At 44.7% G+C, this 25,657-nt stretch overlaps 1 protein-coding gene across 2 annotated transcripts; it reads right to left on the bottom strand.

The window, feature by feature from the left end:
- Positions 1-579: 579 nt before the first annotated feature.
- ZNF845 (zinc finger protein 845) lies at positions 580-24,237 on the bottom strand. 2 transcript variants are annotated; one of them, XM_008975572.5, is made up of 5 exons: positions 22,195-24,237; positions 14,923-15,024; positions 14,526-14,613; positions 9,787-9,913; positions 580-4,628 (listed from the first exon to the last, which is right to left on the bottom strand). In XM_008975572.5, the coding sequence occupies exons 3-5, from the start codon at positions 14,538-14,540 to the stop codon at positions 1,858-1,860; spliced, it is 2,913 nt and encodes a 970-aa protein (XP_008973820.4). In that variant the 5' UTR covers positions 14,541-14,613; positions 14,923-15,024; positions 22,195-24,237; the 3' UTR covers positions 580-1,857. The 2 variants fall into 2 exon arrangements, with proteins under 2 accessions (XP_008973820.4, XP_034800384.3); XM_034944493.3 differs by lacking the exon at positions 14,923-15,024.
- Between the last annotated feature and the right edge of the window lie 1,420 nt (positions 24,238-25,657).

Here is a 25,657-nt window from a genome sequence, read left to right as displayed (position 1 = left end):
TCTTTACTAAAATAAAAAAAAAAATAAATTAGCCAGGTGTGGCGACATGCGCCTGTAGTCCCAGCTACTCAGGAGGCTGAGACAGGAGAATTGCTTGGACGCGGGAGACAGAGGTTGTGGTGAGCAAAGATCATTCCACGGCACTCTAGCCTGGCGACAGAGAGAGACATTGTCTCAAAAAAAAAAATTATTTCTTTGTAGATGATATGACATTCTATATAGAAAATCACTGGCTGGGTGCGGTGGCTCACACCCGTAATCCCAGCACTTTGGGAAGCTGATGGGGGCGGATCACCAGAAGTCAGGAGTTCAAGAAAAACCTGGTCAACATGGTGAAACCCCGTCTCTACTAAAAATACAAAAAAATTATACGGACATGGTGGCAGGCACCTGTAATCTCAGTTAGTCGGTAGGCTGAGGCAGGAGAATCACTTGAACCCGAAAGGCAGAGGCTGCAGTGAGCCAAGATCGTGCCATTGTACTCCAGTCCAAGTGACAAGAGTGAGACTCCTTCTCAAAAAAAAAGAAAAGAGCCTGGGTAACAGAGTGAGACTGTCTCAAAAAAAAAAAGAAAGAAAATCACAAAGAATCAACCAAGATTTTACTGATACTAATAAACCCACTCAGTGTATTTGCAGAATACAAAATCAGCACCCAAAATTAGTTGAATTTCCTTACATTAACAATAAATAATGTTTAAAGAAACTTATGAACACACTTCAATTTGCTATGAAACTTAATACTTAAACTGAATTAAGGCAGTGAGAAGCTTGTACCTTGAAATCTACATTGATCAAAAAAACTAAATAGACATACAACCCATATTGATGGATTGGAAGTCTTAATATTGTTGAATGATTACACAAACAAATGTGATTTAGATTCAACAGATACCCATAAAAACCCGTAACAGTTTTTATTAAAGAAACAAAATACAGGGTGGTAAAAGTGACTCATGTCTGTTGGCCAGTCTGGTCTCAAACTCCTGACCTCAAGTGATCTATTGGTCTTGGCCTCCCAAAGTGCTGGGATTACAGGCGTGAGCCACCCCGCCTGGCCCAATCTTCTTAACATAAACACTTTAATGTCAATTAATGCTTGAACTCAATGTTAAGTCAATTCAAACTCAAGTCAATGCTGAATTGACTCTAATGCCAATTAATGCTTGATGGTTTGCTATACTCATTGCATTTGGAACAATCATCTCAAAAATGAATTTTCTGATGTTCCTTAAGGGGTGATCTCAGACTGAAGACCTTGCCACACTGATGACATTTGTAAGATTTCTGTCCAGTATGGATTCTCTGATGTCTAATTAGGTGTGAACGTGAAGTAAAGGCTTTGCTGCAATCATCATACTTGTGAAGTTTGTCTCCTGTATGAATTCTCGTTTTGCATAAGATGAAGCTAGACTGAAGACCTTGCCACAATCATGACATTTGTAAGGTTTCTCTCCAGCATGAGTTCACCGATGAACTGCAAGGTATGAACAACGTCTGAAAAATTTGCCACATTTATTACACTTTCAAAATCTCTCATTATGGATTCTCCAATGATTTGAAATGGTTGTAGTGTTACTGAAGACTTTGTGATAATCATTACATTAGTAAAGTTTCCCTATACCATGGATTGCCTGATGGTGAATAAGTGTTGACTGCCCACTAAAGGCTTTGCCACACTCAGTACGCTTGTAAGGTTTCTCTCCAGTGTGACTTCTAGTTTGTTGGGCCAGGTGTGAATCACGCCCAAGATTCTTGTCACAAACTCTTACATTTGTAAGCTTTCTCTCCAGTATGAATTCTCCTGTCTTTCAAGACTTGATTTACAACTGTAAACTTTGTCACATTCTTCATATTTCTAATGTTTCTTTCCAGTATGAATTCTATGATGACGTGCAAGTTTTGCTTTTCGATTAAAAACCTTGCCACATTCATTACACTTGTAAGGTTTCTCTCCAGTATGAATTGTCTTATGAATTACAAGGACTGAATTGTGACGGAAGGTTTTGCCACACTCATTACACTTGTAAGGTTTCTCTCCAGTATGAATTCTATGATGACATGCAAGGTGTGCTTGTTGATTAAAAACCTTACCACATTTATTACACTTGTAAGGTTTCTCTCCAGTATGAAGTCTATGATGACGTGAAAGGTTTGCTTTTCGATTAAAAACCTTGCCACATTCACTACACTTGTAAGGTTTTTCTCCAGTATGAATTGCCTTATGAATTTCAAGGGCTGAATTGTGACGGAAGGTCTTGCCACACTCATTACACTTGTAAGGTTTCTCTCCACTATGAATTGCCTTATGAATTGCAAGGGCTGAATTGTGACGGAAGTTCTTGCCACATTCATTACACTTGTAAGGTTTCTCTCCAGTGTGAATTCTAGTATGTTGTGCCAGGTGTGAATCACGCCCAAAAGCTTTGTCACAAACCTTACATTTGTATGGTTTCTCTCCAGTATGAATTCTCCTGTGTTTTTCAAGGCTTGATTTGCGACTGAAAACTTTGTCACATTCTTCACATTTGTAAGGTTTCTCTCCAGTATGAAGTCTAAGATGGCATGTAAGGGATGACTTCTGACTGAAGGCCTTGCCACACTCATTACACTTGTAAGGTTTCTCTCCAGTATGAATTGCCTTGTGAATTATAAGGGCTGAATTTCGACCGAAGGTCTTGCCACACTCATTACACTTGTAAGGTTTCTCTCCAGTATGAAGTCTACGATGGCATGTAAGGTATGACTTCCGACTAAAGGTCTTGCCACATTCACTACACCTGTAAGGTTTCTCTCCAGTATGAATTCTCCTATGTCTTTGAAGGTTTGATTTGAAACTGAAAGCTTCATCACATTCTTCACATTTGTAAGGTTTCTCTCCACTATGAGTTCGCCAGTGAACTGCAAGGTATGAACGATGTCTGAAAAATTTGCCACATCTATTACACTTGTACGATCTCTCTTCATTATGGATTCTCCAATGATTTGCAATGGTTGTAGCATTACTAAAGACTTGGTGACAATCATTACATTTGTAAAGTTTCCCTATACCATGGATTGCTTGATGGTAAATAAGTGCTGACTGCCCACGAAAGGCTTTGCCACACTCATTACACTGGTAAGGTTTCTCTCCAGTATGAAGTCTACGATGGCGTGTAAGGGATGACTTCCGACTAAAGGTCTTGCCACACTCATTACACTTGTAAAGTTTCTCTCCAGTATGAATTATCCTATGTCTTTCAAGGTTTGATTTGAAACTGAAAGCTTCATCACATTCTTCACATTTGTAAGGTTTCTCTCCAGTATGAAGTCTACGATGGTATACAAGGGATGATGTCTGACTAAAGGCCTTGCCACACTCATTACACTTGTATGGTTTCTCTCCAGTGTGAATTCTCCTATGTCTTTCAAGGTTCGATTTGAAACTGAAAGCTTCATCACATTCTTCACATTTGTAAGGTTTCTCTCCAGTATGAAGTCTACGATGGTATACAAGGGATGACATCTGACTGAAGGTCTTGCCACAATCATTACACTTATAAGGTTTCTCTCCAGTACGAAGTCTACGATGGCGTGTAAGGGATGACTTCCGACTAAAGGTCCTGCTGCAGTCATTACACTTGTAAGGTTTCTCTCCAGTATGAATTTTCCTATGTCTTTCAAGGTTTGATTTGAAACTGAAAGCTTTGTCACATTCTTCACATTTGTAAGGTTTCTCTCCAGTATGAAGTCTACGATGGTATACAAGGTATGACGTTTGACTGAAGGTCTTGCCACATTCATTACACTTGTAAGATTTCTCTCCAGTATGAACTGCCTTATGAATTACAAGGGCTGAATTTCGACTGAAGGTCTTGCCACACTCACTGCACTTGTAATGTTTCTCTCCAGTATGAAGTCTATGATGGCATGTAAGGGTTAACTCCTGACTGAAGGTCTTGCCACAATCATTACGCTTGTAAGGTTTCTTGCCAGTGTGACATCTACGATGACATGCAAGGTATCGCTTTTGATTAAAGACCTTGCCACACACATCACATTTATATTGTTTCGCTCCTAAATGGATTATCTGATGTTTCCTTAAGACTGAGCTATAATTAAAGGCTTTGCCACTCTCATTACATTGGAAAGATTTTTCTCTCATGTGTACTTCCTGCTTTTGTGTGAGTAATGAAGAATTCAGGAAATTATTCCCATAGTTATTAGAAATGTGGGTTTTAGGCCTACAAGAAATTCTTTGGGATGTTGAAACCAACGAAGCACTATTGATAGACTTCTCAACTTGATTACCAATTTTCCCTTCGGTCTGATATAGGTGGAGTTCAGGCAGATGCGAATGAAAGCTTGATCCAAGCTGATCTTTAATAGGCTTGTTTCCAGCATGCCTTTGATCATGTCGGTTTGTACTACCTGTCAACTGTTTGATTTCTGTCACGGGTGCTTCATGGCTATTTCTTTCATCTTCTTTCCACTGAATCTCAAAATCATGAATATCTTTCTCCATTTCCTGGAAGCAAAAATCTCCAATGTGATGACGTTCATGTCTTTGCAATGTCCCTGTGTGGATCACTTCTGTATTGCCCTGTGCTGTTGATGAGAACTCCTTCATCATGCATTTGGAAGAGATATCTAGAAAATATAAACACCAATAGGTTTCCACTTAAGTACAGATGGTAAATAATACTGAAATGTGTAAATGTGACACTAAAAACAATACTTAAACTTCCCAAACATAATCTTGAAAGTTTAGGAACGCAAAAGGGTAAGATTCTTCAATAAATAAAGGGCGATTACATGTACTTGAAATCATTTCTATGGAAGCCTATTTCCAATATCATGTCAAAACGCTGACAGCGCACAAATGTATATAAGCCTAAAGTAAGGAGTATTTTTCCACTGTGACCCTAAAGTGTATAAGACTTTGCAAAAAACATATCACTGTCACATCAATGAGGAGAAAAGCATATATTCTTCATATTTACAGCATATTTGCTATATACAAATAAATGCTAAAAGACCACACAATATACTATATTGGTAAATAATCCACAACAAGCTCATGTAAGGATAACCAAAATCAATGGAAATTCTGTATTGTCAAGCAATCATAGAAGATAAGAAAACATTACAAAATTAAGCAAGGCGTGGTGGCCCATGCCTGTACTCCCAGCTACTCAGGAGGCTGAGGCACAAGAATTGCTTGAGCCCAAGAGGCAGAGGTTGCAGTGAGCTGAGATTGCACCACTGTACTTCAGCCTGGGTGACAAAGTGAGAGTCCATCTCAAAAAAAAAATCAAAAAGTTAATACAATATTTTTCTGAATAACTGTTATAAAATTACTTATATTCATGCAGAAAAGGCAAGTTGTGACATTTTAAGAAATTGTTTGTATTTTTATATTTTTGAGATGAAATCTTGCTCCGTCACAACAGGCTGGAGTGCAATGGCCCAATCTTGTCTCACTGTAACCTCCGCCTGCTGGGTTCAAGCCATTCTCCTGCTTCAGCCTCCTGAGTAGCTGGGATTAAAGGCATGCCTCACCATGCTTGGCCAATTTTTGTATTTTTAGTAGAGATGGGGTTTCACCATGTTGGACAGGCTGGCCTCGAACTTTGGACTCAAGCAATTTAGCCGCCTGAGCCTCCCAAACTCCTGGGATTATAGGTGTGAGCCATAGTGCCGGGCAGCACTTTGTGACATTAACGAGTGGACTGTGTCAGTTATATTGCATACCACATACTGAAAAGCCTTATGTAAAATCATAAAAATTAATTAGTAAAATAACGTAACCCATAAAATCAGCAAGCAAATAATAAGTACATTTATACAGCCTGCAGAATTCTAAACAATTTCCTATTAAGAAAAAAGCCACAGCCGGGCACGGTGGTTCACGCCTGTAATCCCAACACTTTGGGAGGCTGAGGCGGGCAGATCATGAGGTCAGGAGATCGAGACCATCCTAGCTAACAAGGTGAAACCCCATCTCTACTAAAAATAAAAAAAAAAAATTAGCCGGGTGTGATGGCGGGTGGCAGTAGTCCCAGCTGCTCAGGAGGCTGAAGCAGGAGAATGGCATCAACCCAGGAGGTGGAGCTTGCAGTGAGCCAAGATCGCGCCACTCTGTCTCAAAACAAAAACAAAAACAAAAAACAGAAAAAAAGCCACAATTTCCATTTACCAGCAGCATACAATATAAGAACTGAAATACATGTTAAGATCATTACCTTCTGATGTATGAGGTCAAAAAAACACACAGCATTATAAGGAACAAGAAGTGACTAACGGCTGGGCGCTGTGGTTCATGCCTGTAATCCCAGCACTTTGGGAGTCCAAGGCAGGTGGATACAAGGTCAGGAGTTCAAGAGCAGCCTGGCCAACATGGTGAAACCCTAACTCTACTAAAAATGCAAAAAAAAATTAGCTGGGCATGGTGGCGGGAGCCTGTAATCCCAACTACTCGGGAGGCTGAGGCAGGAGAATCGTTTGAACCCAGGCGGTGGAGGTTGCAGTGAGACGAGATCGCATCACTGCACTCCAGCCTGGGTGAGAGGGTGAGACTCTGTCTCAAAAAAAAAAAAAAAAATTGACTAACAATGTCAGAAGGTGCAACTACGATGTCACAACTACATTTATGAAACAGCCAGGCAATACAGCAATTCCATATATAAGCATTGGCCTTAGTTATCTAGTTCACTATGCACTAATATAAAACATAGAATGTGTACTGGGAAAATTTATAAACTGAGATCAGAGAAAACATTGTATATAACAAATTGCACAATAAAAACATTAACAAGATGATGCAGGCTCCCTGGTCTGAATGTTCTTATTGGCCAAAAGCCAGGTTCAAAGTTCTTATTCTCCAATAGGATGTTCTGCAGATGGGGCCTTTGAGAGAATTTGGTCATGGGTGTTGACTACTCGTGAATAGGACTAGTGCTTTTATAAAAAGAGATATTAAAGAGCTCGTTTCCTGTTCCTGTTTCCACCATGTCAGGACACGGCAGGAAGATGGCTGGGCTAAACCATGAAGAAGGCTCTCACCAGGAACCAATTTGGCTGGCACCTTGCTCTTGGATTTCCCACTTTCCAAATTCATGAGAAATAAATGTCTGTGCCGTAAGCCTCCCAGTTTAAGCTACTACCTTTTTTGTTTGTTTTTGAGATTGAGTCACGCTCTATCACCCAGGCTGTAGTGTAGTGGCATGATTCTCCTGCCTCAAGAGATTCTCCCGCCTCAGCCCGGAGTCTCACTCTGTCACCCGGGATGGAGTGAAGTGGCACAATGTCGGCTCACTGCAACCTCCACCTCCCGGGTTCAAGTGATTCTCCTGCCTCAGCCTCCCGAGTTACTTGGGATAACAGGTGCCCACCACCATGCCCAGCTAATTTTTGTATTTTTAGTGGAGACGGGGTTTCACCATGTTGGCCAGGGTGGCCTCAAACTCCTTAACTCAGGTGATCCGCCCGTCTCAGCATCCCAAAGAACTGGGATTACAGGCGTGAGTCTGTGGGGTCACTTGGCCAATTTTTTGTATTTAGTAGATTTCATGTTTCACCATGTTGGCCAGACTGGTTTCAAACTCCTGACTTCAAGTGATCCACTCACCTCTGCCTCCCAAACTGCTGGGATTAGAGGTGTGAGCCACCTCGGCTGGCCAGTCTAATCTATTTCTGAGAGGACAGTGAAATGACTGAGACAGGAACAGGAGCATCTCATCATCAACATCACCGAAGGCTGACAAATCTTATTAAACAAAGGAAGTTTAGAGACTGTACTATTGCAATACTTGAAGCCAATCTAATAACAATAACATGTTTTAAAAACTTTGAGGCTGGCTGGGCACGGTGGTTCATGCCTGTAATCTCAGCACTTTGGGAGGCTGAGGCAGGAGGATCACAAGATCAGGAGATCAGCACCATCCTTTCAGCACCTTTCTGGCTAACACGGTGAAACCCCATCTCTACAGAAAAAAAAAAAAAAACAGCCGGGTGTGGTGGCACGTGCCTGTAGTCCCAGCTGCTTGGGAGACTGAGGCAGGAGAATCACTTGAACCTGGGAGGCAGAGGTTGGAGTTAGCCAAGATTGCGCCACTGCACTCCAGCCTGGGCAACAGACTCCTTCTCAAAAAAAAAAGAAAGAAAGAAATGAAAGAAGTCTAAAGAGTAACTCCAACCCACAAATATACAAAAAGTTCTCCAGTAAAGGTAAATAAAAAGACAGATAGGCTGGGCGCGGTGGTTCACACCTGTAATCCCAGCACTTTAAGAGGCCGAGGCAAGCGGATCACCACCCGAGGGCAGAAGTTCGAGACCAGTCTGACCAACAAGGAGAAACCCTGTCTCTACTAAAAATACAAAATTAGCCAGGCATGGTGGCACAGGCCTGTAATCCCAGCTACTCAGAAAACTGAGGCAGGAGAATCACTTAAACCCAGAAGTCGGAGGTTGCAGTGACCTGAGATTGTGCCATTGCACTCCAGCCTGGGCGACAGAACAAAACTTCGTCAAATAAATAAATAAATAAGCAAATAAAAGGATAGACACAGAAACTTGTATAAGTGTACCTTTTCTTCATAACACAACTTTCCTATTATTTAGAGGAAAACAGCATGAGAAAACACTGTACGTGATATTGAAAATGCAACACACACAGAAATAATTCTAACATAAAGAACAAAGAGTTCTAGTGGAGAAAGAATAGTTTTTGCAGGTGATGAAAATATTTTTTTGAGACAGAGTGTCGCTCTGTCTCTCAGACTCTAGTGCAGTGGCATGATCTTGGTTCACTGCAACCTCCGCCTCCCGGGTTCAAGCAACTCTCCTGCGTCAGCCTCCTGAGTAACTGAGATTATAGGCACCCGCCATCGTGTCTGGCTAATTTTTGTATTTTTAGTAGAGACAGAATTTCGCCATGCTAGCCAGGCTGGTTTTGAACTCCTGACCTCAGGTGATTTGCCTGCCTCGGCCTCCCAAAGTGCTGGGATTACAGGCATGAGCCACTGGGGCACAAGAATTTTTTGAGCACGAGAGGCGAAGCCGGCTGCGGTGAGCCAAGATCACACACGGCACTGCTGCCTTGGCGACAGAGTGAGACTCCATCATAAACAAAAGTCAATAAGAAGGGAGTCAAAGCATGTCTACACAAAAAAGCAATTAAACGCAAAAAGTAATAAATGAGAAATGAATAACCAAAAAAACCTACAAGAGATACAGATAATATGAAACAAAAACACAACGGTAAGGTCTTCTCCATCAGTAATACTTCAAATGTAAATATTTAACTCTGCATTCAGAAGGCAAAGACTGGCTCAATCAACAGGAATCAACTACATGTTGTCCAAAGAAAACTCATATAAGCCCTAAGGACACACATACACTACAATTTAAAAAATAAAAACCAATAATTAGGTATGGTGGTTGGCACCTGTAATCCCAGCTACTCAGGAGGCCAAGGAGGATCTCTTGAGCCCAGGAGACCAAGACCAGCTTCAGCAACACAGGAAGACCTTGTTTGTAAACAAAAACAAAAACAACAACTACAAAAAAAAAAAAAAAAAAAAACTAAAAAAGTAGCCCGGCATGGTGGCATGCACCTGTACCAGCTACCGGGGGAGGCTGAGGTGGGACAATCACTTGAGCCCAGGAATTCAAGATTGCAGTGAGCCATGATCACACCATTGCACTCCACCCTGGGTGACAGAGCAAGACACTGTATCTAAAAAAAAGAGAAAATACAAAGATACACAAGGGCACATCCCCACTTCTGGAGGGAAGTTATCCTCACCCAGGGAGACCAGGTTCCTATAATTCTCCAGCATCACGTCCCTGTATAAAGTCCTCTGAGCAGGGTCCAGGCATTTCCACTCCTCCTGAGAGAATTCTATGGCCACGTCCCTGAATGTCAACAGACTCTGAAATGAAAACACATTTTAAGGAAATGGTTATGGGAGGAGTTCTTATCTTTACAGGAAATGAGAAGAGGAGAGGGGAAAGCATGGATTTAATTGTAGTGAATGTTCTGACAAATCCAAGTAAGGGATTCTTCACCACATTTTGTCTTCTGAGTTGTGTTTTATTACACTTCTTTTTTTTTTTTTTTTTGAGACGGAGTCTCGCTCTGTCACCCAGGCCGGAGTGCAGTGGCACGATCTCGGCTCACAGCAACCTCTGCCTCCCAGGTTCAAGCAATTCTCTTGCCTCAGCCTCATGAGTAGCTGGAATTACAGGCTGGTGCCACCGCGCCTGGCTAATTTTTGTATTTTTAGTAGAGACGGAGTTTCACCATATTGGTCAGGCTGATCTCGAACTCCTGACCTCGTGATCCACCTGCCTCGGCCTCGCAAAGTGCTGAGATTACAGGCATGAGCCACCACACCCGGCCTTATTATACCTTTTGAAGAGGTCACAATACCCTCTCAGTATGAATTTCTGATGTTTGTGGATAATACTAAAAATACACACAAAAGAAATCAATGCAGGAGCCGGGCACAGTGCCTCATGCTTATAATTTCAGTATTTTGGGAAGCTGAGGCAGGCAGATCACCTGAAGTCGGGAGTTCAAGACTTGCCTGACCAACATGGAGAAATCCCGTTTCTACTAAAAAAGAAAAAATACAAAAATCATCCAGGCGTTGTGGCACATGCCTGTAATCCCAGCTACCTGGGAGGCTGAGGAAGGAGAATTGCTTGAAGCAGGGAGGCGGAGGTTGTGGTGAGCTGAGATTGCGCCATTACACTCCAGCATGGGCAACAAGAGTGAAACTCCATCCCAAAATAAACTAAACTAAACTAAACTAAACTAAAATAAAATAAAATAAATATAAAATAAAATAAAGTAAAATAAAATAAAGTAAAATAAAATAAAGTAAAATAAAATAAATTAAGTAAAATAAAGTAAAATAAAATAAAGTAAAATAAAATAAAATAAATAAAATAAAATAAAAATCAATGTAGGGTTCTCATTATAGAAATGTTAGAAACTTTTTTTTTCTTTTTGAGACAGAGTCTCGCTCTGTCACCCAGGCTGGAATGCAAAGGTGCCATCTCAGTTCACTGCAACCTCCACCTCCCAGGATCAAGTGATTCTCCTGCCTCAGTCTCCTGAGTAGCTGGGATTCCTGGCATGCACCACTATTCTTAGCTAATTTTTGTATTTTTAGTAGAAACGGGGTTTCACCATATTGGCCAGGCTGGTCTCAAACTCCTGACTTCATGATCTGCCTGCCTCAGCCTCTCAAAGTGCTAGGATTACAGGCGTGATCCACCGTGCCTGGCCCAGAAACTTTTACTGACAATGCAAGTGACATTCAGTATCTAGATGAGACAGGGTATGAGTGATGTCTTCAGAGACGACAACGTCCGCAGTGAAAGATCAGGATCAGAAAACTAAAATCCAGCCTGGCACAGTGGCACATGCCTGTTGTCCCAGTTACCCAGGAGGCTGTTGCAGAATTGCTTGATCCCAGGAGGCAGAGGTTGCAGTGATCCTAAATCTCACCATTGCACTCCAGCCTGGGTAACAGAGACTCCATCTCAAAAAAAAAAAAAAATCAGCCGGGCATGGTGGCAGGCACCTGTGGTTCCAGCTACTTGGGAGCCTGAGGTAGAAGGATGGTTTGAGCCTGAGGGTGGAGATTACAGTGAGCTAAGATCGCGCCACTGTGCTCCAGCCTCAGCAGCACAGTGACACCCAGTCTCAAAATAAAAGAAAATACATGAAAACTAGATTACTCAAAGTATGAAAATCCATTTTATATATACATATGTCCACAAAATAATAAAACCTACACAGACTCACAAAAAACTAGATGTTAATACAAAGGATTGTCATTTCCCCCAGATATTCAAAAAATAAAAGATGCTCAAAATATATACGTGTGTGTATATATGTATGTATATGCATATGTGTGTGTATACTTGTGTAGGTGGGTGTGCATATATAGAAAGGTTTTAAAAATATAAAAAGTGGCAAGTTTTGTTTAACTTAAGAAGAATCACATCTTGGTAGAAGAGGATACATTGGCAGGTGGGGGCAGCGGGGAATCTTGTCAGATCTAAGAAAACAGGGAATGCCCTATCCTAGAAGAAGCAATCACCCTTTCAACTGCCTGACCTGGAGGAATCTTCAGATATCTGTAGTAACGCAGGCGTGCACAGAGGCAGCCACTATGGCACTCTTTATACAGGGAAAAATTGCAAAGAACACACAGGTCATCCAGTCAATTTCTAATGCAGATGTCAAAGGGCAAGCTAGCCATGTTAACTAACATGACAACATGTAAATTTTCACAACCAGTAGGATCAAATGTCAAAGTAAAATATTTACTGGAACACAAAGAAGAAAACAACAGACACTGGCGTCTACTTGAGGGTGGAGGAGGGGAGGAAGGAGAAGACTAGAAAAAAATAACTATTGGGGGCTGGGCGCGGTGGATCAGGCTTGTAATCCCAGCACTTTGGGAGGCCAAGGTGGGTGGAAAACCTGAGGTCAGGAGTTCAAGACCAGCCTGGCCAACATGGTGAAACCCTGTCTCTAGTAAGAATACAAAAACTAGCCAGGAGTGGTGGCAGGCACCTGTAATGTCACCTACTCGGGAGGCTGAGGCAGGAGAATCGCCTGAACCTGGGAGGCAGTGGTTGCAGTGAGCCGAGATCATGCCATTATACTCCAGCGTGGGCAACAAGAGCAAAACTCAGTCTCAAAAAATAAATAAATAAATAAATAACTATTGGATACGGGGATTAATACCAGAGTGATGAAATAATCTGTACAACAAACCCTGATGACCCTACTTTACCTATGTAACAAACCTGAACATGGAGCCCCAAACCTAAAGTAAAACCATAAATATATATTTTTTAAATTTACCGCAGAATTTTTTCTAAAGTCTCATAACGATGCAGAAATACAGACGCGGGAGACTTGCTCTGACCCATGGCACAGAACTGACAGTAGCGGCTCCACAATGAGGCTGGAAGGAGGGTGGAGGACGTGACAGGGAAAAGAGATGCTTTATGGCAATGGGTCTAAGCTGCAGCTTTCCTTGGAGTTTTACCAGAAAACAGATACATATATCATGTGATGTTTACATGTAAAAATATATATTTAATGATAATTGGTGGGGCTGGGCACGGCTCGTGCCTGTAATCCCAGCACTCTGGGAGGCTGAGGCAGGCAGATCACCTTAGGTCAGGAGTTTGAGACCAGCCTGGCCAACATGGTGATAGCCCGTCACTAATAAAAATGCAAGTAAATTATCCGGGTGTGGTGGTGCCTGCCTATAATCCCAGATACTCGGGAGGCTGAGGCAGGAGAATCTCTTGAACCCGGGAGGTGGAGGTTGCCGTGAGCCAAGATCACGCCACTGCACTTCAGCCTGGGCAACAGAGCAAGACTTTGTATATTTAAAATATAATATTATAATAATATAAAAATAATAATAGGTGGAATGAGAATACGGCTTTCTCCTCTAGGATAAAAATGAAGTACTGCTCCCATATTTGAGAAAAATTATAACCATTTTTCCTGAAAACACCTGTTTCACAAGCCTCTCCGCAGTAACGCCACAGTCTCCATGAGCTTAATGTGCTAAGAATGGTTTAATGAATCTCCTGCTATTGTTCAGGTTGATTTCCTATTCTTAAACTAATGATGGAATAAAACACCTTCTATCATTCATGTCTGTATGAACTTTTTTTTTTTTTTTTTTTTTGAGACGGAGTCTCGCTGTGCCGCCCAGGTTGGAGTGCAGTGGCACGATTTTGGCTCACTGCAACCTGTGCCTCCCGGGTTCACACCATTCTCCTGCCTCAGCCTCCTGAGTAGCTGGGACCACAGGCACCCGCCACCACGCCTGGCTAATTTTTGGTATTTTTAGTAGAGTCAGGGTTTCACCATGTTAGCCAGGATGGTCTCGATCTCCTGACCTTGTGATTCGCCCACCTCGGCCTCCCAAAGTGCTGGAATTAGAGGCGTGAGCCACCGTGCCTGGCCGTCTGTATGAACTTTCCATTCTAATTGGTAAGATATTTGGAGTCAGAAACACAGTAACTCACTGCATTACCTAAAAATGTAGCATAAAATCAGGCAGAAAACATTTCCCCTTATTGGTCTCCTTTTCTAGAATTTACCACCTACTTTGTGCACATGAATACATGACTTCCATTGGCAGCTGCTCTAATCCTGGTCCACAGAGAGCTGACAGAGCATCCAGATGTGGCCCCTGAACAATCCCTGCTGCCCAACAGCACTGACACCATGGGACCCTCACCCCGTCTCCATCCATGTCTGGGTGTGAGCCCTTCCCAGGACCATGCCCAGTGCGGCCTCTTCCCAAGTTGATGTCACTGTGTCACAAGAGATGGAACCTAAGCGAGATGAGAGGGACTGAGGGAAGGCATGGGTGAGGGCGAGCAAACCTGTCAGGCAGAGGATGCTTCAGACTCAGAGAAGATTCCCAACTCCAAGGCCCAACGTTTCTGAAAGGAAGGAGACAGAACAATCCCCCGAGAATATCATCTCACCTGAGGAAGAGCCATCCCTGACTCCTTTGCTTTCCTCTTCCTCTTCCGGGTTTCTTCCTCACGTACCAAGAGTCTTTAGAAGTCAATCCTGAATGTTAGAAATATGTTGTTTATTGCTCAGAATCAACACACCCCCTCCGTTAACACAATGAAACATACAAAGGAGACCTCGCCCTGAGGAAATATGGTCCCCTCTGCTGCCCACTGTACCAGGGACGAGAAACTCCTACAGGCAGTGGAAGGTGAAAAAACAGAAAGAAGCATGCAGAGCAGCCAATATGGACCAGAGGTGGGGGTGAGGGTGTAGCTGGAGTGTGAAATGGGAGGTGGGTCACAGAAGTCCCCACTGAGAAGGTGATATCGGAACAGAGACCTGGGGAAGGAGGGGTGTTTGCACCTGCAGCTGAGGGGCCAGCGAGTTCCAGCAGAGGGACAGCCCACATGAACACCTTGAGGCAGGAGCAACCTCGGCCCAGGAACAGGAAAGACACCTGCATGGCTGGAGCAGAGGGAGGGAGGAGGACACGGGAAAGAGATGAGGTCAGAGAGGTCCTGGGAGGGCAGATCAGGCAGGGCCGAGGTCTTCTAACATTTTTCTCCCACACCTCCAAAGAATTTTTAAAATGATGAATTTCTTCACCCATTGTCAGTAAAGATGTAATTTTTTCTTTATATTACAAATTAAAACCCTTACAAATAATGTAATTATCCTTTACATTTTAAAAGCATGCTGAGATTTTAGCGATATCCTAGGAAGCACAAGGTCACCCTCATCTGAGAAGGGCAGGAGCATGGGGGAATGCGTTTACGGAAGTTCGGGAGGTCACCTTTGGACACATGAAGGTGGAGATGCCTGTTCATCCTCCCAGCAGAGAGTTAAGGAGTCAACTGGACACAGGACTGTAGCGTTCAGGGGAGAGGTCTGCAGGGGCCATGGGGCCATGGGGGTAAAGTTTAAAGCCACGAGATGAGGCTGGGCACAGTGGCTCACACCTGCAATCCCAGCACGTTGGGAGGCCAAAGCGGACAGATCACTTGACGTCAGAGGTTCAAAACCAGCCTGGCCAATATGGTGAAACCCCATCTCTACTAAAAATACAAAAATGAGGCCAGGTGCAGTGACTCATGCCTGTAATCCCAACACTTTGGGAGGCTGAGGCAGGCATATCACGAGGTCAGGAGTTCAACACCAGCCTGACCAACATGGTGAAACCCTGTCTCTACCAAAAATACAAAAATTAGCTGGGCATGGTAGCACACGCCTGTAATCGCCGCTGCTCAGGAGGCTGAGGCACAAGAATCGCTTAAACTCCAGAGGCAGAGGTTGCAGTGAGCTGAGATCATGGCACTGCCCTCCAGCCTGGGACACAAGAGCAAAACTCTGTCTCAAAATAAATAAACAAATAATTAGCCAGGCATGGTGGCGTGTGCCTGTAGTCCCAGCTACTTGGGAGGCTGACACATGAGAATCGCTTGAACCCAGAGGGTGGAGGTTGCAGTGAGCCAAGATTGCACCACTGCACTTCAGCCTGGGTGACAGAGTGAGACTCCACCTCAAATAAATAAAAATGAAAAATAACCTGGATAAAGCAGGGAAGGATAGTCTGTTGGTTTAACATTTTGATCCCTGGCACAGACAGCACCTCTATTTGTGTCCCCTGGCATATACTATAGCTTCATAGCTACTGAGTGAGTGAATGAATGAGAATGACTGAGTGATACTAATATGTCCCCTCTGGGGTCTCACACGTGCCAGGGTCCTGGTTGACCTAAACTCTGCAGAAAGAGGAGAGGCTTCCTGGCTGCCCAGACTCTCAATGAAGAAAAATTCCTGGGGTCTAAGACTTCTCACTTGGCAATGACTTTGGCTTAAATATTCCCAGACTCAAATCCTTGGGTCTTAGTTGGGTCTTGGGATGGTGCAAACCGATAGAATTGCAGGCAATGAGCGTCAGAACAGAACAGCGGACAGGAAGGTGGAAGACTTGAGGGAGGGGATCAAGGACAGGCAGAGAAACCACTCCCCTCCCTCAGATGCCCACCTGGCGAAGTATCAACTTTGTCATTCTAGAGAAGACAACAGGAAAGGGAGGACTGTGCATAAGGTGGGTGCCGGTGTGTGCTGGGTAGAGAGAAAAACCCCTTTTTCTAAGTGTCACTCCATTAGATCAGCCCATCTGTTCACAGGGGCATCCTGTGAGGATAAATACAGCTTTTCCTTCCTCCAGTTCCTAAGTCTTCTGGCCATGACCAGGGCTATAGCCCTCAAACTCCCTTCCCAGGAACCAGTGGCCCCTCTTTGTGGAAAAAATATTTGTGCTCCACATTTACATTATAGCACATTTACTTATTTATTTAGAGATGGGAGTCTTGCTCTGTCACCATGCTGTAGTGCAATGGTGCGATCTCGGCTCACTGCAACCTCTGCCTCCTGGGTTCAAGCCATTCTCCTGCTTCAGTTTCCCGAGTAGCTGGGATTACAGATGTGCACCACCATGCCTGGCTCATTTCTTTTTTCTTTCTTTCTTTTTATTTTTTTAGTAGAGATGGGATTTCACTATGTTGGCCAGGCTGGTCTCGAACTCCTGACTTCATCATCTGCCTGCCTTAGCCTCCCAAAGCTGTAGGACTACAGGCGTGAGCCACCACACACGGCCACACATTTACATTATAGCATCTTGACCTTCGACTCCCCAGCTGCCTTGTGACTGTGTGTGTGGGAGTGTGAGTGTGTGAGTGTGTGTGTGTGTGTGTGTGTGTGTTCACGTGTTGTGACAGGCAAGGAAAAGCCAGTAGAGCGTCATCGCCACTGGCCTGGCAGGAGGAGGTGGCCCTTGGGCTGCAGTTCACTGTGCTGTTTGCACTCTGATTCTTGGAAGAATCTTTCCTGAAGTCACGGAGCCTCCAGCTCCTCCAGAACAGAACTAGTTGTGTAGGAGTGTGTCCTTCATGCCCCTCAGGTCCCTGACCTTCTCCCCACCCTTCCTGAAGGGAATCCAGGACCCTCACTCTGAGCACATCACCTACTGGTGGCAAAGTCCCTGCCCATAATGGCCAAACTGGGTCCTGGTGATGTGCAGAGCACGGAGACTCGGGAGCTGGAGTGAGGCAGTGACACAGATGACAAAAATGGGGATGCCTCGGCACTGCCTGAGGACACAGAGTCTGGTCTGTAGGGCTTTCTGACCTTAGTGAGGCCTTCTCCTCTTATTTTGACTGAAATAAATAGCCACAGGAAGTTCAGATCAATTAGAGTTGAAATTTCCAGAAGAAATGTGGGACCATCCTCACACTTGCCCCAGGCCCTGAGTCTTCCCTGAGGACGCCTCAGCATCTGAACCACAACCCCAGAGTAGGTGCTGCAGTTGTCCTGTGGCCAAGATGGGAACTGTGCATCCTCCAAAGAAGGGAGACACAAAACACTCAAAATAATCCATGCAGAAAGGCATCTCTGGGCGGGCACTGTGGCTCTTGCCTGTAATCCCAGCACACGGGTAGGCCTAGGCAGACGGATCAGCTGAGGTCATGAGTTTGAGATAAGCCTGGCCAACAAGGTGGAAACCCTTTCTCTACTAAAAATACAAAAATTGGGGCGGGCGCAGTGGCTCATGCCTGAACCCTAGCACTCTAGGAGGCCAAGGCAGGTGGATTACTTGAGGTCTGGAGTTCGAGACCAGCCTGACCAAGATGGTGAAACTCCATCTCTACTAAAAATACAAAAAGTAGCTGGGCTTGGTGCGACTCTGTAATCCCAGCTACTCAGGAGGCTGAGGCAGGAGAATCACTTTAACCCGGGAGGAGGAGGTTGCAGTGAACCATGATTACGCCACTGCACTCCAGCCTGGGAGACAGATTGAAACTCAAAATTAAATTTAATTTAATTTAAATTAAAATACAAAAATTAGCCGGCTGTGGTGGCACACACATTTAATTTCAGCTGCTTGCAAGGGTGAGGCAGAAGAATTGCTTGAACCTAGAAGACAGAGGTTGCAGGGAGAGAAGGTCACGAGACTATACTCACAGCCTGGACGGTAGAGTGAGACTCTGTCTAAAAAATAAATAAATAAATAAAAAGAGTGTTTCTGATGTGACTGATGCAGAGATAATAAAATCTGAGTAACGTGATAGAGACTGACGGGCAGAGGGAACTTCAGATGGGGGTGGGAGGGCATGGGAGACATCTCTGAGCCTAGACCTGAAGGAGAAGAAAGGCACAGGGCCGTGATCATTTAGGGACACAGGGTAAGAGCAGGGACAGCAACCTGAGACAGGAAGGGTTTTAGTGTTTGGGAAAAGAGAAAAGCAAATATGACTGGGGCAGAGAGAGTCATGCGATGAAGGCAAGCTCCCAGGAGGAGGTGGCACACTGGCAGGGTCCCTGGACACAGGGCTATGGAGCCACAGTGAGGAGTTGGGCTTTCAACATTTGTCCACATGGACCAGAGGGCCTTGAGGGAAACATGCACTTAATAGCTCACAGCTCAAGATTTTAACAAATGACATAAGGAAAGAAAACTGAAAAACAGGCTAACTGGTTAAACTACATTTTGATGTTAAAAGTTGCCAATAAATAATAAAGACTAGAAAGCAAGCAGACCTCGATCTGAACTGGACGCAACTAATTTCAAACAGAAACTATTTGGAAATTGTTTTTTAAAAAATCCAACAAATTCAGATGTCAACGGGAAAATAACTGAATGATGTGAGCTGGTTATAGGATGCTGCAAATGCATCTTTCAGAAGTGATTATGTATTAAAAAAGAAATATTTAAAACTAAGATTTATCTCAAAGTAAAACTGCAAAAAAAAAAAAAAAAAAAAAAGGAAGGAAGGAAGAGGAACCAGAAAGAAAAAAAAGAAAATATGTTACACAACGAGAACAAAAGCACTTTTGATGTCCCTTTTGCTTTCATTTTTTGGTGGTGGTGTTTGTTTTTTTGAGATGAAGCCTCGCTCTGCCCTCCAGGCTGCAGTGCAGTGGTACCATTTCGGTTCACTGCAACCTCTACCCCCCAAGTTCATGTGATTCTCATGCCTCAGCCTCCCGAGCAGCTGGAACTACAGATGCACGCCACCACGCCCAGCTTACTTTTTTAGTATTTTTACTAGACACAGGGTTTCACCATGTTGGCCAGAATGATCTCAAACTACTGACCTTAGGTGATTGGCTCCCGAAGTGCTGGGATTACAGGCATGAGCCACCACGCCCAGCTTTGATGTTCCTTTTTTTTTTTTTGAGATGGAGTCTCGCTCTCGCCCAGGATGGAATGCAGTGGCGCAATCTTGGCTCACTGCAACCTCCGCCTCCTGGGTTCAAGTGATTCTCCTGCCTCAGCCTCCTAAGTAGCTGGAATTAGAGGTGCATGCCACCATGCCCAACTAATTTTTGAATTTTTAGGAGCAATGGGATTTCACCATGTTGGTCATGCTGGTCTTGAATTCCTGACCTTGTGATCCTTGTGATCCACCTGCCTCCGCCTCCCAAAGTGCTGGGATTACAGGCATGAGCCACCACGCCCTGATGTCCCTTTTAAAAAGTACTATGGGCCGGGCATGGTGGCTCATGCCTGTAATCCCAGCATTTGGGGGGCCAAGGCGGGTGGATCATCTGAGGTTGGGAGTTTGAGACCAGCCTGACCAACATGGAGAAACCCCGTCTCTACTAAAAACACAAAATTAGCTGGATGCGGTGGCTCATGCCTGTAATCCCAGCTACTTGGGAGGCTGAGGCAGTAGAATCAGTCTGAACCTGGGAAGCGGAAATTGCAGTGAGCCGAGATTGTGCCACTGCACTCCATCCTGGACAAGAGTGAGATTCCATCTCAAAAAAAACAAAAACAAAAACAAGAAACAAAAAACAACTATGTAGGCCAGGCACGGTGGCTCCTCTCTGTAATTCCACCTGTAATCCCAGTAATTTGGGAGGCCAAGGCAGGACGATCCTTTGAGGCCAGAATTGAGACAGTGAAACAGTGCCTGGGAAACAGTGAAACCCCATTTCACACACACACAAAAAATAATACAAAACCTAGCCGGACTTGGTGGCTCACGCCTGTGGTCCCAGCTACTCAGGAGGCTGAGGCAGGAGGATCGCTTGAGCCTAGGAGGTCGAGGCTGCAGTGAGAGGAGATCACACCACTGCACCCCAGCCTGGGCGACAGAGCCAGACCCTGTCTCAAAATATAAATTAATTAATTAAATTAAAATTATTACATAATAACAGAAAGTGATTTTTTTTCTCCCACTTCACTGCCCCATTTCCTACCTCACCATGGGAAGAGGGAAGAGAGGCTCTCACAATTGAATTAAGTCACTACCCTCTGGCTGAATAGGGATTCCAAGTGGAAGCTGACCTCTAATGCCAAGATTTACAGAATGTATGTGTCTTATAGATAGGAATTTAAAAATTCTCAATATCATCTGTATAATTTAAACAAGTTCTAAGTTATTAGATTATATACACAGAAGACAGCATGTCACAACTAATCATATCCAATGAACTCACCCACTCATCTGAACCCAAAGTCCCCCATCCCTTTTAATCTTTTGAGACAAGGTCTGCTGTGTTGACCAGGCTGGAGTGCAGTGGCATGATCCCTGCTCACTGCAGCCTGGAGCTCCTGGGCTCAAGTGATCCTCCTGCCTCAGCCTCCAGAGCAGCTGGGATTACAGGTGTGCACCATCACGCCCGGTTAAATTTTTTTTTTTTTTTGACAGAGATGGGGGGCCTCACTATTTTGCCTAGGCTGGTCTTGAACTCCTGGACTCAAGCAATCCCTCTGCCCCAGTCTCCTAAAGTGCTGGGATTACAGGCGTGAGCCACTGCGCCCAGCCCCCCTTTCTTCATTACTGTGCTTCCCTCCCTAATTCTGTACATCTCTCTCATTCTCCCCTTCTCTCTCTAGCTCTTGTTTTCTTTTCTTTTTCCCTGGGATCTGCTCCTCCTGCTGTTTTTTGTTTTGTTTTGTTTTTTTCATTTTTGCTCTCTCTTGGCAAATCCCTCACTCATCCTCTACTTTGCCATCTGTTATGGTCTTTCTCATTCTTCTTTTCTCTGTCTCAGGTTTTCTACTGCTCTCTCTCTCTCAGTCTCCTGATCCCTTTGGCCAACACAATCACAAGAGGGCTTTGGAGTAAGACGCCTGCATCCCGGAGGAGCGCATTTTCCAGGGGCTGGTGCAGGGCAGGCAAGAACACCCGGTGTCATAGGACAGCCCCGGGCACCTCCCCAACGCGGGCTCAGGGTAAGCGGTGACTGCGGTGGGGAGACCTGGGGAGCATAAGGGCCTGGAACGAGGAGGGAGGTGGGGGGCGACGCGGCGCCTTAAGACAAGACTGGGAGGCGCCAAGGGCGGGAATCCGCCTGGCGGTAAGGACTTTAAAAAGTGCGGGTCGGGAGGAGTCAGAAAAAGGTTTTGAGCAGGGAAACTACGCGATGGGAAGTGTATACATTGCCCTATAGCAGAAAGATTCGGGAAGGGACCATCCTCAGGGCGACTTTAAAACCAAAAGGAAGCGACCCCTGGACTCTCACGAGGACGTCTAAATTTGCTCTAGGTGAAGGAAGACGGGTGAGAATTTCCAGGTCTATGGGGACCCCACGTCCCAGGTACAGAAGCGCCGGGGACTTGGGAAGCACAGACTTAACACAACACAGAGCAAAACTCACCGCTGCGGTGGGACCATCACTCCATGCGATCCGCTTCCGGGTTTGCGCGAATCTGCGCGCGCAGGACAGAAGCCAGGCCTGGGCGGGACCCGCGGGGAGGTAGGCGGGGCCTGAGCGAGGTAGGGGCGGGGCGCGAAGCGGAGAGACCTTCCCCTTTAGAATTGGCAGAAGGCGGGGCCGGGGCGGGACCTGTGCGTCTCTCAACCTCGCTCCCAGCGCCTCTTGTTTTCGAGCTTTGGAGGCGAGACCGGACAGGAAGGCTGAGGCATGATTCAAAAGCCCTGGAATTGTCTGAAGCGGGGATGCAAACTAGAATGTGAAATGCAAAGCCCTGCCTGGGCGGAACATACGATTTCATACTGACGGCCCACAGAACAGAATAGAAATCCTCTCCCTTTCTATTCTCCATTCACTGGGAAAGGAGAGTCCACTCTGTCCTCAGCTTCAGAGACTTCCCTAGGGCCTCCCCCTGGGATGCGGGACGGAGTGCTCAGGCCAGGGAGGAGTGAGGTCACCACCTGCTGCTTAAACACAGCAGAGATGCGGGCGCGGGGCGAAAGCCTGAGGTCCCAGCTACTCAGGAAGCAGTGGCAGGAGGATCGCTGAGCCGGGGGGTCCAAGTTAGCCTGGGCGACAAAGTAACACCTCCTCCGGCAGCGCTCCCTTCCTCGTCTCTCTCTCTCTCCTTTTTAAAAATTTCTTTAAATAAAATTTTTGATTTTGTGAGATAGGGATCCAACATTATTCATTTTCACGTGGATATCCAGTTAGTTGTCCCAGCACATTTGTGGAAGAGATCTATTACTTTCATTTTTATATTTACATTTTTCTTTTCTTTTCTTTTTTGAGACAGAGTATTTCTCTGTCACCCAGGCTGGAGTGCAGTGGCGAGATCTCGGCTAACTGCAACCTTCACCTCCCGGGTTAAAGTAGTTCTCTTGCCTCAGCCTCCCAACTAGCTGGGATTACAGACACGCGCCACCAAGCCTGGCTAATTGTTTTGTATTTTTAGTAGAGACTGGGTTTCACCACGTTGGCCAGGCTGGATTCGAACTCCTGATGTCAAGTGATCCACCTGCTTCGGCCTCCCAAAGTGTTGGGACTACAGGCGTTAGCCACCGCGTCTGGCCAGGAAAACTCTTAGAAGTTGCGCCTGCATGCCACTGGACTCAGCTTGCATGACCACATTCCTTTCAAGGCTCAGAATTATTTAAAGATCCATACATTTACATTGGAATTATTTGATGTTTGAAATACTTAATTTCCTACCGAGATACAGGTACTGTCTCCCTTGTTCTTTGCCTTTCAAAGAGAGACCCCAAGTCCTTCAGAAATACATCCATGGGTTATTAAGCTGAAAAAAGGATTACGTGGTTTCTAAAAAATACCACTTCAGGCCAGGCGCGGTGGCTCACGCCTGTAATCCCACCACTTTGGAAGGCCGAGGCGGGCGGATCACCGGAGGTCAGGAGTTCAACCCCAGCCGGCTATCTTAAAAGAATACACTGTCATGGGATATTGGGTCATCTGGACATAGTGTTTCTGTAGGAGCTTGTCCTTGCAGGTATCAATAAGCTGCTTTCCTTAACCGTAAACATCTTATAACCGTGACTCATGAGTGAGCAGTAAGGAATACATCTTGCTAGTTGGTTTTTTTATTTTATTTTTTTTGAGACAGAGTCTTGCTCTGTCGCCCAGGCTGGAGTGCAGTGGCGCGATCTCGGCTCACTGCAACCTCCGCCTCCCGGGTTCAAGCAATTCTCCTGCCTCAGCCTCCTGAGTAGCTGGGACTACAGGCGCCCGCCACCACGCCCAGCTATTTTTTTTGTATTTTTAGTAGAGACGGGGTTTCACCATATTGATCAGGCTGGTCTCGAACCCCTGACCTCATGATCCACCCGCCTTGGCCTCCCAAAGTGCTGGGATTATAGGCGTGAGCCACCGCGCCCGGCCTACGTCTTGCTAGTTTTAATGGACTTGAACTTTGACACCCTAGCTCTCCTAGGTTCCTGCTTAACAGTTTGTCCACTCATGCAACACAGAGTCCTAAGCACAATTATGGAGACACCACTGTCTTGTAATGTATCTGACAGGCTGAGCTTCTGCCCCAAGAACATAGAAATAGCAACATTAAGTGAAATATTAGGAAGTTTTATGTATGTATATAATTGATCATTATTTGCAGGGTTAAATTGGCTAAAATCACGTAGAATGGGTTTTTATTTTAATCAAATGTTCGTAATCTATCTTTCACACAAAGTTGAAGAGCATTTCCTTATGTTGAGTACATATGAAAGAGTTCAGATTTTGGACCTGATTTTGTGCTTTCCATTACATCTAGTTTTTTTCCTATTCTCTCTTGATTTTTTTCTCTTGATTTTTTCTGTGTTCATGAGCTCGTGAACCAAAAGTATCTACTGGGTCTCACTCAATTTAGAAATCTATTTTGCCAAGGTAAAAAATGCCCCCGTGACACAGCCTCAGGAGGTCCTGATGACGTGTGCCCAAGGTGTTCAGGCTGCAGTTTGGTTTTACACATTTCAGGGAGACATAATACATCAATCAAAACATGTAAGATATATATTGGTTTGGTCTGGAAAGGTGGAATAACTGGAATTGGGGGGCTTCCGGGTCACAGGTAGATAACAAAGTAAAGTCCAAGGGTCTGTCATAAACTGGGTTAGAAGAGACGAGAAGATTCCCAGGAGACTCGGTCTCAAGCAATCCTCCCACCTCAGCCTCCCAAGGTGCGTGGACCACAGGTGTGATCCACTGAACATAGTGGAGTCTCTAGCTCAAAAAAACAAAACAAAGATCAAGGTACTCTATCGAATTACTTCATTTGACATTTTTTTTGAAATGAAATGTTTACATATTTATTACTGAACCCAGCCAACCAATGCATTCATAACAGATTCAGAGATTAAAAAATATATTCCCAATAAAACATGTCCAACTCTCCAGGTAGTGGTGACACTTTCAGCTTGATATGGTAACATGATTGTGACCTTATTACCAGTTTTCATGCAAGTCCACTGGGAAATGGGACAATTTTGCTTTTCTTGGCCAGGACTCGCTTAATCCTGAAAGTCTTGTGAGAAGACATGGCGAGAAGCGGAGTCAAGCACACACCACGATGACGGAAAGAGGAGGAGAAGAGGCATGACTTTTTTTTTAGACTAAGTTTCTTTTCTTTCCTTTTCTTTTCTTTCTTTTTTTTTTTTTTTTTGCCCAGGCTGGAGTGCAATGGTGCAATCTCAGCTCACTGCAACCTCCACCTTCTGGGTTCCAGTGATTCTCCTGCCTCGGCCTCCCAAGTAGCTGAGTTTGGTCAAAATATGAACTACAAATGCAGGAATGTGGCCAAAGGTGGGGAGCTTGAATGTTATTACATATTCCTGCTTGACCTGTACTGCCAACACCAACACAAATGGCCAGAAATCTCTTATGTGAAAATCTTCAT

The sequence above is a fragment of the Pan paniscus genome, chromosome 20 (genome assembly GCF_029289425.2).
Source record: "Pan paniscus chromosome 20, NHGRI_mPanPan1-v2.0_pri, whole genome shotgun sequence".
NCBI classification, from domain to species: Eukaryota; Metazoa; Chordata; class Mammalia; order Primates; family Hominidae; genus Pan; species Pan paniscus.
The sequence above is the reverse complement of the archived record's forward strand: the minus strand, read 5'-3'. Positions and strand labels throughout refer to the sequence as shown.